At 39.2% G+C, this 15,145-nt stretch overlaps 1 protein-coding gene across 1 annotated transcript in view; it reads left to right on the plus strand.

The window, feature by feature from the left end:
* Positions 1 to 5,762: 5,762 nt before the first annotated feature.
* Positions 5,763 to 15,145, plus strand: part of LOC103511584 (zinc finger protein 234-like) — an 11,201-nt gene continuing 1,818 nt past the window's right edge. Inside the window, 13 exon segments of the mRNA XM_008476309.3 lie at positions 5,763 to 6,007; positions 6,447 to 6,760; positions 7,029 to 7,248; positions 7,752 to 8,012; positions 8,477 to 8,698; positions 10,683 to 10,757; positions 10,759 to 10,790; positions 11,623 to 11,864; positions 12,140 to 12,320; positions 12,739 to 12,976; positions 13,452 to 13,592; positions 14,190 to 14,417; positions 14,926 to 14,948. Of these exon segments, the coding sequence (XP_008474531.2) occupies positions 6,483 to 6,760; positions 7,029 to 7,248; positions 7,752 to 8,012; positions 8,477 to 8,698; positions 10,683 to 10,757; positions 10,759 to 10,790; positions 11,623 to 11,864; positions 12,140 to 12,320; positions 12,739 to 12,976; positions 13,452 to 13,592; positions 14,190 to 14,417; positions 14,926 to 14,948 (2,141 nt within the window). The 5' untranslated portion in view covers positions 5,763 to 6,007; positions 6,447 to 6,482.

A 15,145-nucleotide genomic window follows, 5' to 3' on the forward strand; every position in this document is an offset into this window, starting at 1 on the left:
TAGAATACCCTAAAATTATCGTTTGTTCGATCGTACTCTGTACCTGTAGTTTCCCAGCTAGTTTATAATGTTTGCCCTTCTACATCACAAGAGGATCACGAGACATATAAGGTTCGTTCTCGGAACGATTGGCTTTCTCTATCCTGTCCTTCAATTGCGGGACGATAAGACCGCCACCTGTTGTTGTTACAAACCAATAAAAAAATAATAAATTAATAAAAAAAAACCTTACAAAAAAAAAGTTACATTATTTATCATCCATTAATCGTAATATTGATTGACTTTTCAAATTTTTAAAATCTTTGTCCTTTTGGGTTGTAGAGTCAAAACAAGCCTCTTATGCACATCAGCAGGACAGAAGCTTACATAGGTGTGCTCATAGATGATCTCACTACTCTGGGAACGAATGAGCCTTACAGAATGTTCACCAGTAGATCGGAATTCCGACTGAGTCTACGCCCGGACAATGCTGATCGCAGACTTACTGAGAAAGGTAAGTAAGTTACTACCAGCCTAGTTAGCTTGGTTGGTAGTGCGTCTGCCTTGTAAGCGCTAAGCCGTGGGTTCTATTTCCGCCCGAGGTTATCCTGACCGGATAATGTTCATTCTCGGAACGGCTGGCTTTCTCCTAACCTGTTTTCCTTCTCTGTTCGATTTCGGGACGATAAGACTTTAGCAGTTATATTCCCTCTATCAAACCTCAAAAAATAATAATAAATAAATAAAAAGAAATACATATATAAAAAACGATACGTTTCCGCTCTCGCCTTTCAGGTTATCAAGCAGGCTGTGTCTCTCGTCATCGCTATGATAACTACATTTCCACTCGAGATCGTCTACAGCGCGACAAGCAAATGTTGGACTCAATAGCCATGTCTTCGTACAAATGGCGTAAACTACTCAACTTGGACCAGTCGCGCAATAACGAGATCCTGACAGCAACTCATGTGTTGGGGGACACTCATGAGAATACAGACACAGCGATAGCACGTCTGAGGGAAGCTGCACCTGAGATGTTTGGTAATTAATAATTATAGTGTTCGTTTATGAGGAGCCTTTTTTTGTCATACGAAATTTTTCTTTGGACTAGTTTGGACGTAATGGCGCCACCAAAATTTCTCTTTGGACTGGCAGGGACAACCCCTGCTAGATCTGCCAACCTCAGTGATGTAGTGGTTAGCACGGTGGACTGTGAATCTGAAGTTCGCTAGTTCGAGTACAAGTCAAGTCGTAAAATTCAGCGTAATGTACCTATACGTTATAGCGGGGAACGACATTTGTGACAAGAATAAGCCTCTTTAGCTCTCGATAAAACTAAAAGATTTAGAGATAGTTTCCTTTGAGCTTCGCCAAATTGAAATTCTACGGAAAAAATAATCATTATTTTATAATTTCCACAGGGTGTCTATCTGAAGATCCCAGTCTGCAACAGCGTTTGTTCATAGAATGCTTATACGAGCGACACGTGCAAATACAGAAGAAAGAAGTTGAAGATATCAAGAAACATGAAACCATCACCATACCCAAAACTCTGGACTATGCTACGTAAGTTTATTATTATTTATTTATTTATTTATTTTAATTCGACCCTTCACTATTGTGGTCAGCAGGTCAGCTTAGCTAACTTGGTTGGTAGCGCGTCTAACCTGCAAGCGCTAGGCTGCAATTTTATCTTGAACGTGTAATATTCGTTCTCGGAACGACTGGCTTTCTCCTATCCTGCCTTCCTTCAATAAAAAAAAAGGTTTATGTCTAGAATTTACTTAAGTGAAACTAGAAATTGAAGGCCAGTTGAAACCTTTCTACAGATACGTTTCTATAAATATAAATACGGCTCCTAGTAGGGATTTGAACCCTTGACCTGGACAAAATGAAGAAGTGGCGAATTGAAGAGTGATAATAATAATATGTATGTTTATTTATTTGTTTATTTAAATGATGGACAAAAGTTTAAATGATTGTTGTTGCTTCCATAGAGTTATATGGTTTGTTATTGTCTTTGAGAAAAAGATTGAAATGAGAACTAGGCCAGAAGGATTTGGGGGATGTGGCCTAAAGTTACAGATTTAATAAGTTTTTGTTATTACTTACTTTTAGGTGAAAGGAGCTTTCCTTCGATTTCGGGACCATAAGACCTTAGCAGTTACAGTTCCCTCTAACGAACCTCTTCAAGAAGCAAGATAAGGTTGATAACTCAGGCAAGATAAGGTTGCGTCAATGTGTAGATTTCGGAACCATAAGACATTAGCAGTTACAGTTCCCTCTAACGAACCTCTTCAAGAAGCAAGATAAGGTTGATAACTCAGGCAAGATAAGGTTGCGTCAATGTGTAGTTAAAATAAGGAAGGACTTACCAGAGGATTTCAGCACACATAAACACTCTACAACTCACACACTTTGACTGCCATGAATCATGGGTCTGTCATATCCAAGAGCTCCCAGAACTGCTGACATCAATATTGTGTTGATCTATTGTTTAATTGTTTTGCAAGTTACTGGGTAGCTCCGGTAACTGTACAGAATCAAAAAAGATTAGAGCGGAAAATATAGTGCATAGAGAATTGAGCAGCTAGAGGAAAGCGGCAATTTCAAACCACAATGAACTTATAGCAAAAAGCTCTGTGTGTTATGCCCTCTGCTCCTCTCTGTTTTAAGCTCCATTCAGTAACCATGATGCATTGATGCATAATATTACATATTGTATACGTGTTTTGACTGATCTTTGCAACAGTTGACTTAGCTAGCTCTAAACATTTCAACTGTGAGTTCATAGAACATTATTATTTTATTTACTGTAAAAATGTGAATATTATTTTAATATAATAAAATGTACTATGTACTTATAATCACACATACAGTATTGGATCTATTTTATTTCCGCTAATGATGTTGAGTGTCTACCACACCAACCCAGATTAACACCTATTTTGCTAACGCAAAATTAGGTACCTAACACTGAAAATGGGATTGTTCAACCTGGATTCTAAGATTACCAGCAGATTGGCATACTCCCACAAGACATAATCAAAATAGGATTCTATCGAAGCAGAGTCCAGATAGAAGCAAGCAATAGATTGAAATTCGAACAATTCTATCCCCTGTATCAGATTCTATCCAAGTAGCCTCGCTATAATTCTTGCAATATAAAGTAAAACAATGTAATAATGACCTTTCGGTAATGCATTAACCTATTTTACGAAAGTACGGACACTAATGTAGAATTAAAATAATAATTGCCAGCCTAGTTAGCTTAGTTGGTAGTGCGTCTGCCTTGTAAGCGCCAGGCCGCTGGTTCGATTCCCGCCCGGGGCGGATTTTATCCTGATGGGATAATGTTCGTTCTCGGAACGGCTGGCTTTCTCCTATCCCTCTCTTCCTTCTCTGATTTTGGGACGATAAGACCATAGCAGTTACAGTTCCCTCTGTCAAACCTCTTAACAAAAAAATACATGTGTTTTTTTTTTTTATCCTGATGGGATAATGTTCGTTCTCGGAACGGCTGGCTTTCTCCTATCCTGTCTTCCTTCTCTCTTCGATTTCTCTAGCAGTCACAGTTCCCTCTGTCAAACCTCTTTAAAAAAAAACTTGATATTTGCATTCGCTTAAAAAAGTACAGTTACCGGAACGGCTGGCTTTCTCCTATCCTGTCTTCCTTCTCTCTTCGATTTCGGGACGATAAGACCATAGCAGTTACAGTTCCCCCTGGCTTTCTCCTATCCTGTCTTCCTTCTCTCTTCGATTTCGGGACGATAAGACCATAGCAGTTACAGTTCCCTCTGTGTTCCTATCCTGTCTTCCTTCTCTCTTCGATTTCGGGACGATAAGACCATAGCAGTTACAGTTCCCTCTGTCGGCAGGCTTTCTCCTATCCTGTCTTCCTTCTCTCTTCGATTTCGGGACGATAACAAACCTCTTAAAAATAATAATAATAGGTAGGTACGGTACTTTACATTTCTAAGCATGTTGATGATGATGTCAGCTTTTAAGTTATCACCGTGTATGGTCCACCTTCCTATACTTTTTCAAAATCCCGCCAGATGTAGCGCTCCAGCGTGTAGGATTCGTGATTTTTTTTCCCGTCCAATCAAATGCGAGTACCCAGCATTCCCAACTGCAAAAATTTTCTTGTTTTTTTAGCTTTTTGATTTTTTTTTTTTTTTTTTCGCTTGGAAATGGAAACTGAAAAACCTGACAAAAATCAAAAATACAAAATGGTTCAGGGCTGACAACTTTTTGGTTTCGTTTTTGAATAGTCAAATAAATTTATGATTTCTGTCAGGTAAAAGGAGAATATTCCTTTCAAAATCATTAATAATCTTATTCGAGAACAGTGAGTTCATAGAAATGAATCTTCGTTTGACAAAGAAGTCTAAAAATTAAAATACCTCTCTGCTTTGACAAAAGGTAAGAACTTTTTTTCTCACTGATGGTAACTGATGAAATTTGGTATGCTATCCCAATATGGTCCAAGGACAAGGACGCGACTGTAACAATTTGGTAAAAATCGGACAGTCACTCATCCAGATATCAATCAAAGTCAATGTTGCTTCGAACTTATTTCTTTAGTAATGTTGTGATATCCACAAAAGTTGTGAAAAAGCTCTGCTTTAGCACAAAGAAATTAAGATTTGATTTGATTGATTTTTTTATTTCTTCCTGAACTTGAGTGTTCTGAAGTTTTCGATTCCTTGCCTCACTCATATTTGAAAAACTCGCCAATCTTGTCTCATCAGTCAGACTAGCATCCCAACAGTCATTGACGACTATGTTCCTCTCGCTTATCGGACAAGTTTTATTCGCGTGGAATAGCCTGTTAGTTCTCACATGTAGTGAAAAGCCATGGGCTCATTGCGAGCTGTATGCCCATAAACTGTAAAAATATATGAGACCTTGGTTCAACTGCTGAGGTAAAGAGAACTTTTCAGTCCTACTCCAGCAGGATAAAATAATAGAATATACCGTTTATACTGCCGAAATGAGACTGAAAAGTCCCTTACTCCCGCACTAACGCAAAATTAGGTACCTAGCTAGCACTGAAAATTGGATTGTTCAACCTGGATTCTAAGATTACCAGCAGATTGGCATACTCCCACAAGACAATCAAAATAGGATTCTATCGAAGCAGAGTCCAGATAGAAGCAAGGAATAGATTGAAATTCGAATAATTCTATCCCCTGTATCAGATTCTATCCAAGTAGCCTCGCTATAATTCTTGCAATATAAAGTAAAACAATGTAATAATGACCTTTCGGTAATGCATTAACCTATTTTACGAAAGTACGGACACTAATGTAGAATTAAAATAATAATTGCCAGCCTAGTTAGCTTAGCTGGTAGTGCGTCTGCCTTGTAAGCGCCAGGCCGCTGGTTCGATTCCCGCCCGGGGCGGATTTTATCCTGATGGGATAAAGTTCGTTCTCGGAACGGCTGGCTTTCTCCTATCCTGTCTTCCTTCTCTCTTCGATTTCGGGACGATAAGACCATAGCAGTTACAGTTCCCTCTGTCACAAACCTCTTAAAAATAATAATAATAGGTAGGTACGGTACTTTACATTTCTAAGCATGTTGATGATGATGTCAGCTTTCAAGTTATCACCGTGTATGGTCCACCTTCCTATACTTTTTCAAAATCCCGCCAGATGTAGCGCTCCAGCGTGTAGGATTCGTGATTTTTTTTTCCCGTCCAATCAAATGCGAGTACCCAGCATTCCCAACTGCAAAAATTTTCTTGTTTTTTTAGCTTTTTGATTTTTTTTTTTTTTTTTTCGCTTGGAAATGGAAACTGAAAAACCTGACAAAAATCAAAAATACAAAATGGTTCAGGGCTGACAACTTTTTGGTTTCGTTTTTGAATAGTCAAATAAATTTATGATTTCTGTCAGGTAAAAGGAGAATATTCCTTTCAAAATCATTAATAATCTTATTCGAGAACAGTGAGTTCATAGAAATAAATCTTCGTTTGACAAAGAAGTCTAAAAATTAAAATACCTCTCTGCTTTGACAAAAGGTAAGAACTTTTTTTCTCACTGATGGTAACTTGTAAAATATTCAAATTCAGTTATCACTGTTATCAGTTAACAACTTTTTTGAAAAGTTGGCAAGGTACTTACCATAAAAATTTGCAGTACTTACCCCTTCTGTACTGGCATCTCAAGATTTATACTTATTATTATTATTAGAAGATCAATCAAGCTATACCTTTGATATCCTTGGTTAATCCAAGATTGAACTCTATACCAATAGGAGGTAAAGTGGTAAATTGATGCTCCAGGCATGAACACAGAAGACCTCAGCAACTCAGCACTATCCAAGTTTTTTTTTTTTTTTCCCCATGCCAATTTTTAAATGCTTGATCCCAATCCACCAGTTGGAGTACACTGGTGGATCCAACAGCTAGTGGTAAATACAAGGGCATTTTTTATTTTCTCTTCTCTTTCCTCTTACAGTACGCCCAGATTTTGTGACATCTCCAATTATTCAGGATGGCTAAAAACAAATCAAAAACTTGCCTGGTGTGTGATGGAAGCACTCAATCCCTCAGAAATACATTTTCCATTTTCATTCAACCAGTCTCTACATCAGATAAAAAAATTGTTGAAATCTTGTCCACGGTACTCAATACAGACTTGAAGGAAAACAGTGTCCATTCTGTAGTCATATGTAAGAAGTGTTACAAAGTGTGTAATGACATTGATGAAATTCAGGAAAGACTAGAGGAGTTGAAAAAAGATATTGTTGCATCCTATGAGAAAACTTTAAGGTGAGTATCTTTATTTATTTATTTACACGCTAAGCAGCAAGGCCATGTGTGGTGAGTATCTTTGAATGTAACAAAAATGAGTATGTAAAAAGAAATATCTATCAGATAAATTTAATTAACTCACAACTTTTAATTATTAGGTCAACCCTTAGCTAACAGTTGATCCCTTTGCTTCAATTCACATAATTAAATATATATTTCAATTAAAGGCAATACTTATTGTCATTTTCACTTACAGTTTAACTTTGTTTTTTCTTTTACTTACTAGGAAACAAAATGAATGTATCTTGGAGTTTGATGAAGGAGATGAGGATGATCTCAAATCTAAAGATGACAATGAAATATTTGAACCTAAAAAACCAGTTGTGAGCAAAAAGAAAGCCAAGGCAAGCACCCAGCCCACACCAGCCAAACCTGTGTCACCAGTCAAAACACAGTCTAGAACTGTAGTCACAGTGAAGATGGTGGATCTTAATGACCCTGAAGTGGTGAGTGGTAAATTGGTAATTGAAGGTTTGTTATTGTCTTTGAGAAAAAGATTGAAATGATAACTAGGCCAGAAGGATTTGGGGGATGTGGCCTAAAGTTACAGATTTAATAAGTTTTTGTTATTACTTACTTTTAGGTGAAAGGAGCTAGTGGCATCAGCCAATTGGTGCTCCATCTTGCAAGGTACAATAGTCATAGCTAGTAGAAAGTTGGTTATTAATAGTAGAAAAAAAATAGATGGGGTATCTACTAGGTGCCTCTTGAAAGAAAGAGGATATTGTTTGTCATTACACTAAGATAAATACCTCCCTTACTATCTTGCAAGGTACAATAGTCATAGCTAGTAGAAAGTTGGTTATTAATAGTAGAAAAAAAAATAGATGGGGTATCTACTAGGTGCCTCTTGAAAGAAAGAGGATATTGTTTGTCATTACACTAAGATAAATACCTCCCTTACCTATTAACATGTAATATACCTTATCTAAGTAACCATATGTTTCAGAAACCTCAACTATCTGATGGACTTGAAGGAGAAGATAAAACCACGGACGAGTACATCACAACCAATGAGGTTGACGATGATTCTGATTTTGATCTGGATGACAATGATGATCGGGTAGAAGAAATCATGGAAGCTGATCTGAAGGAAGGGGAGTTTCCTCTCAAACTGGAAGTAAAGAAAGAACAGTTGACGAGTAAGAGAACTAGAGGAAGGCCTAGAAAGAAGCCCAAGGAAGAGGAGATTGAAATGACACCTCAAATGGTAAGTAAGCTAATAATCTCTATTTTTACTTTTCTCCCTATCTTTCTTGGCCATTGAGGACTTGAAGAGAGAGAGAAAGAGAGAGAGAGAGAGAGAGAGAGAGAGAGAGAGAGAGAGAGAGAGAGAGAGAGAGAGAGAGAGGTAAGACTATTACCCTGCCTTGGTAGCACAGTGGTAAGACTATTACACTGCCTTGGAAGCACAGAGGTAAGACTATTACTCTGCCTTGGTAGAAGACTAATACTCTGCCTTGGTAGCTCCGTGGTGAAGCGTTCGTTTGTTACCTAGAATACTGAACAAACATTGGCATGGAACCATCACCCATTTCTTGTCACTTCATCCTTTAGACTCTTTGGAGTCTAGATCAAATAATTCCACAGCATAGTGTCTGTGTCTGCCTCTTCACTTTTCAACGTTACCTCACCATGGATAGTTATTTCCACTGATTGTAATACGATTTCCAGGTTATCATAAAAGGGGAAGACAACACATACAACTGTCTTCTGTGTGAAAGCCTAGAGAACCGCGATGCCAAAGACATCATCAGTCATGTTCGCACTGTGCACGATATTAAGCTTTACATATGTGACATGTGTGGCAAGGAATTCATGAAGAGATCAGAGTTACATATACATCTGGACGAACACATGTCTACGCAAGAAGAAGGAGAGTTTCAATGTGAGGTAAGACCATTACCCTGCCTTGGTAGCTCAGTGGTAAGACTATAACCCTGCCTTGGAAGCACAGTGGTAAGACTATTACCCTGCCTTGGTAGCACAGTGGTAAGACTATTACCCTGCCTTGGTAGCACAGTGGTAAGACTATTACTCTGCCTTGGTAGAAGACTAATACTCTGCCTTGGTAGCTCCGTGGTGAAGCGTTCGTTTGTTACCTAGAATACTAGTTACCTCCTTCTTTTTCAACAGTTAAACTGTAGTAGACAAACCCGTTTTGCAGATTTATTTTGAACTGATTTCAAGCCTAATAATCGATTTAGATTAACTTGGCGAGCAGAGGATATCAATGACAGTCCAGCGTAGGAATGAAGCCTCAATGTTAGGAATGCTACCGTCGGGACAAGACCTGGCGGAGGTTTATATGTTGTAACTAGCTGAATTCCGTCGCTTCGCTCCGGAATCCCGCTAGTTCATCCCGAGGCATGGCCAAACTTGTGGAAAAGGCATGGCCGAACTTGTAGTTATTATCAAACTAAAAACATAAACGAAACTCAAATATTAGGCGAGCGAGGAAAAGTTTTCTCTCCCGCAGTCTCTGCACTCTGTGTATTTCTTATGGTGATTTTAGCGATCAAAAATTGATCATATCTCAGGATCGGTTTAGATTTTCGCAAAATCCTTTCTTATTGCACACCTAGACCATAAAAGGAATATCTCTACCAAATTTCAGCTTTCTAGGTGTTGTGGTTATCGAGATAGAGCGATCAGTGTGTGAACTATGAAATGTGAAATGTGAAATGTGAATGAGTGAATGGATCTCGTTCTTATAACTTACTAGTTCATCCCGAGGCATGGCCAACCTTGTGGAAAAGGCATGGCCGAACTTGTAGTCATCAAACTAAAAACATAAACGTTGTCCTTTTCAGTTAGGAAGTAAAATGGAAGCTCGCCTAAGCTAAAACGCAGACAACCTTGTTGGTCCATTTTTTTTTTTTTTTTTTTTTCGTTCCTTTCAGCGTCGTAACTAGTTACAAAGGACACCAAGTTAATTATGTTTCCAGCCCACACACAAAAAGCCAAATTGAGGCCTTCGGTGTAGGGGCGGCCAGCCCCAAAGACGGGTGAGCTACTACGCAATCTCACGAATTAACATTGCCTTTATTGCCAGGTATGTACGATCGGACTATTAACAGGCCGTACGTCTGTATCGGCGTAACACAAGAAATTACACTTCAGCAAGCCGAAAGACAGTACTTCTGTGTCTGCTGTGCGGGGAAGCGATTTCGTAAGTGACATTGTTATTCCTTCCTAGTAGCCTCGCTGTGCGGACGCGAGGTAATCGAGATCAGATCACGGCGGCGGTGAGATTCATTTCCGCCTGGGTGCGTGAGCTCGGTGGTGCACTAGTTACCTGCCTGGTTGCGCAACAATGGTGAGGACTATTAGCTACTACTTGGATAGCGACCAGAGGTAACGACTACCAGTGGCGACATCACCTTGGTAGAAGGATTAATACTGATGGATCGATTGCGCTAAAGAGAGCGTTCGTACTTAGTAATGATTAGTGATCTCCACAAAAATTGGAGGAAAAAGCCTCTTGCGGTTTTATCTCAAAGAATATTAAGATTAGATTGATTGATTTAGAGTCCGGCCCGCTTCCTTTGAGTTATACCTCAAGATAATACAGCGTAAGAGTGAAGGGACTATTTGGATTCGCTTCGTGGCGGTCTGACAGTCTGGCCGGTCTGTCGGTCGTGTCGGTCTGTTTCTCATAGTAACAGATGACTTCCACACCATGGTCCGAGTGTCGATCTATATCAAATTGAAATTAAAGGTCTTTTTACAAGGAACAACAGGAAAATGGTGGTGAAAATTGTCCGAGAACACCATAAAGCCAAAAAAACCAAAAAACTAAGTTTTTGGTCCTGGATTTTTTTCACTTTTTCACTCGTACACAAATGAGGTACTGATCATTGCAATTTGTCGCGACGTATGTAATCGGATATTTAACAGCCTACGTCTGTATCGCGTACACAAGAAATTACACTTCCAGCAGCCGAATAACTACTTCTAATGATCTGTGCGGGAAACGATTTCGTAAGTGACTTTTATTCCTATGCTAGTAGCTACGTGCCGAGGTGGGTATCGATTTCGATCCCAGCGGGGTCGAGGTTTTTTAGCCTCTGTTGCTTGGAATTTCGGGAGTGCACTCAACCTCGTGAGGACAAGAGTAGCTACTTTAATCATGTAGCGACAGTGACATTACAGTCTAAAAAGATTATTGAAATCTGGAAATCGATAGCAAAGTGAGACTTATTAATAATGTTAGGATATCTACAAAGGTTGTGTAAAAAAGCTCTGATAACTTAGCACAAAGAAATTCCAAGATTTGATTAGATTGATTTTTTTATTTCTTCCTGAACTTGAGTGTTCTGAAGTTCTCGATTCCTTGCCTCACTCATATTTGAAAAACTCGCCAATCTTGTCTCATCAGTCAGACTAGCATCCCAACAGTCATTGGTGACTATGTTCCTCTCGCTTATCGGACAAGTTTTATTCTCGTGGAATAGCCTGTTAGTTCTCACATGTAGTGAAAGGCCATGGGGACTTGGATTATCGACAATGACTCTTACAAGTTACATTTCCTGAAACTTCAAATAAGGAAGAGTATATTTTTCTCCCTACATACATCATTGCGAGCTGTATGCCCATAAACTGTAAAAATATATGAGACCTTGGTTCAACTGCTGAGGTAAAGAAACTTTTCAGTCCTACTCCAGCAGGATAAAATAATAGAATATACCGTTTATACTGCCGAAATGAGACTGAAAAGTCCCTTACTCCCGCAGTCTAAGCAAGGTCTCGTATTTTATATTTTCCCCTGGACTTTTTCTATGGTCAAATTCATAATTCCACTTCACATTTCCTTCTAGATCTCGCTCTATCATGGAAGATCACTTGGTTAGCCACACGGGGGCTCGTCCCTACGAGTGCAAGACGTGTAAGAAGACATTTGTGTCCAAATACACGTACAAGGCACACCTGGTAACGCACACGGATCGAAAAAGGCCATTCTCTTGTGAGAAATGTGACAAGTCGTTCTATACGCAACAGAATTTAGTGCAACACGAGAAAACGCATTCGGGTAGCAAGGATTTCGTGTGTACGGAATGTGGTGAGTATAGACGTTCTTTATTTAGCTGAAATACCCATTATTTACAGAGTATTCATTTTTGGTCAGACTGATTTAACCTCTACTACCTCTAGATATAGAATAGAATATACCTTGTTTATCCTGCCCGATACATACGCAGGACACATAATAAATCTCAGCTACTTTTTTTTAGTTCGACGAGAAATATCCATTATTCCAATGAATGCCTTATCTTTCATGCTAAATCCTGGTTAAGAAAATGAACTAATTACAAAATGAAACTATTTCATTCACAGGTAAAGCTTTTGGCACGTTGCGAAACTTGGAAGTGCATCTTGCCGTTCATACCGGGAATAGACCGTTCATCTGTCGTGTGTGTGGCAAATCATTCGTGAGAAAGGCAGAGGTGAAGGACCATGAGAGAACCCACACCGGGGAGAAACCATACCAGTGCGAGTTCTGCGGGGCTCAGTTCAGGTAAGTCAATGGGGCTGGAGGCTGGATTAGTCAAATTAGGAAAGTGGAATAGAATATAATATAGGTACTCTATTTATACTGAGACTGTAAGTGTCTGGCTGGGGGACGTTAAACAGGGAGTAGACCAGCTTAGTTTGGCTGGGGGACTTTAAACAGGGCGTATACCAGCCTGAATTTCCCTTGCTACAGAAATACCGAAGGTTGAGCGAAGGGCATCCACTCGTAAAATTTGAAGCCTAAACCAAATGTCAGCTCAAAGCAATCACCCTAGTTAGGGCTGATTGAGAGGCTGACGAAAAAACGCAGACCCCATCTGTACATGGGAAAAGCGAGCTGTTTAAGTAACTTCTGGAAGTTTAAGATTTAAAGGCAGTTCCGGAACGGAAAGTATTGACAAACTTCTACTTTGTTTCCTCAGTCAACGCAGTAATCTCCAGTCACACAAGCGCGCTACTCACTTCAACGACAAGCGATATCCCTGTACGTCCTGTCCTAAGGCGTTCAAACGCAGACGACTGCTAGACTATCATATAAAAGCCGCACATACCGGAGAACGCCCGTACCAGTGTGATATATGTAACGCCACCTTCATTTATCCCGAACATTTCAAGAAGCACAGGCGGATACACACCGGAGAGAAACCCTATGTTTGCGAGGTGAGATTAGCCGTATTTTATTATGTGACTTGTTTATTCAATATGATTCAACCAAAGAGATTTCGCTTAGGACGTCCACACTTGCTGTCACAGGCCACTCCTGTATTTTCAATGGTTATTTGAAAGAGGGCCTCAGAGTAAAATTATGCTATTTTTATTTGACAAAAAAAAAAAAAAAAAAAAATCCAAGAATTAAAGATTCTCTCTCATATTGAAGGAGATGTTTTAATACATGGGTTTCAGTTCTGTGGGTAAATAGTAAATACCATGGAATATGCTTTTGCAGTCAGGGTGTTCTTCTTCTTTTTCTTCGCCTTTTCCCGTGTACAGACGGGGTCGGCGTTTTTCGTCAGCCTCTCAATCAGCCCTAACCAGGGCAGTCAGGGTGTTGATGTTGAAAATATATATTTCCTTGGTGGAATAAAAAAAAAGTTCGATAATTAAATACGGCTTAACTGGTCTTGTGTATTTTCAGGTGTGCGGCAAAGCATTCAACAGCCGAGATAACAGGAATGCTCATCGTTTCGTACACAGTGACAAGAAACCCTACGAGTGTGTCGTGTGTGGCGCCGGCTTCATGAGAAAACCATTGCTGTATGCTCATATGGCCTATCAGGTAAACAATTAATTGAAAGAACGAAGTGAAGTTCTACGTTTTAACTAGCCCGTTTTGCATTTGGTTTGGATGTTAGTTTGTTCCGCTATAACTCGCGGTTGCCTGGTCCTATTTTGATAAAATTTGTTTGCGTTGCATCAAAGCACGTCTCCAAGTTCAAATTTGGGGTCCCAGAATTGAGCGGGGCCGATTTTTGGTCTGAACGTTTAGAGCCCAATAGATGACTCACCATCATAGACTCTTGTAGGTATTATTTCTTAAAAAAAAAAAAAAAAAACTTTCTATTACTACAGTATAGCGAGCTGTACTAGTAATGAAAGTATTGCAATCGGTCCAAATTTTCAAAATCGGGAAATGGTTGGAAATATCATGGTCTGTACGTTACGTACGTATGTACGTACTACAGGTTTAAATGGGAAAAAGTAGAAAGTTGTGAACAAAATATCTCAAGAACGGTTTGTCGTAGAGAGATGAAATTTGGTATGCTATCCCAATATGGTCCAAGGACAAGGACGCGACTGTAACAATTTGGTAAAAATCGGACAGTCACTCATCCAGATATCAATCAAAGTCAATGTTGCTTCGAACTTATTTCAGAATCACGAGACGGAAACCATTGTGATAAATCAACCCCAGCTCTCGGCTCAGGGTGAACTGGAGAGTTTCCCTGTGAGTGATAGCGAAGACAATGTTAAAATGACCCTGGTACAAGATGAAGACGGCAATACTAAGCTGGTGCCGCTGGAATTCAGTACTACCAATGAAGATGAGAGTCAGGATTCCAATCTCAGTGTTGAACACCTTATTATTAATGATAATGGACAGGTGAGTCTTTCATACATCTCAGTACAGGTAGACCCCCTTTTTTTTTCTTTTTTTTATTAAGCAAGGTCTATAGTAATAACTAAGCATTGTACTATATTAAACCCATAAAATAAACGAGACCTTGTTTAGACTGCTGGGGTAAAGGGACTTTTTAGTCTCACCTGATAGATATTTCTTTTTACATACTCATTTTTGTTACATTCAAAGATACTCACCTTAAAGTTTTCTCATAGGATGCAACAATATCTTTTTTCAACTCCTCTAGTCTTTCCTGAATTTCATCAATGTCATTACACACTTTGTAACACTTCTTACATATGACTACAGAATGGACACTGTTTTCCTTCAAGTCTGTATTGAGTACCGTGGACAAGATTTCAACAATTTTTTTATCTGATGTAGAGACTGGTTGAATGAAAATGGAAAATGTATTTCTGAGGGATTGAGTGCTTCCATCACACACCAGGCAAGTTTTTGATTTGTTTTTAGCCATCCTGAATAATTGGAGATGTCACAAAATCTGGGCGTACTGTAAGAGGAAAGAGAAGAGAAAATAAAAAATGCCCTTGTATTTACCACTAGCTGGTGGATCCACCAGTGTACTCCAACTGGTGGATTGGGATCAAGCATTTAAAAATTGGCATGGGAAAGAAAAAAAAAAAAAAAAAATTTCACATGTAACTACGCAAGGTCACGCACTTGTGGTCTCATGAGATCGTTGAGTCGGA

The sequence above is a fragment of the Diaphorina citri genome, unplaced genomic scaffold, assembly GCF_000475195.1.
Source record: "Diaphorina citri unplaced genomic scaffold, Diaci psyllid genome assembly version 1.1 scaffold728, whole genome shotgun sequence".
Classification (NCBI taxonomy): domain Eukaryota; kingdom Metazoa; phylum Arthropoda; class Insecta; order Hemiptera; family Psyllidae; genus Diaphorina; species Diaphorina citri.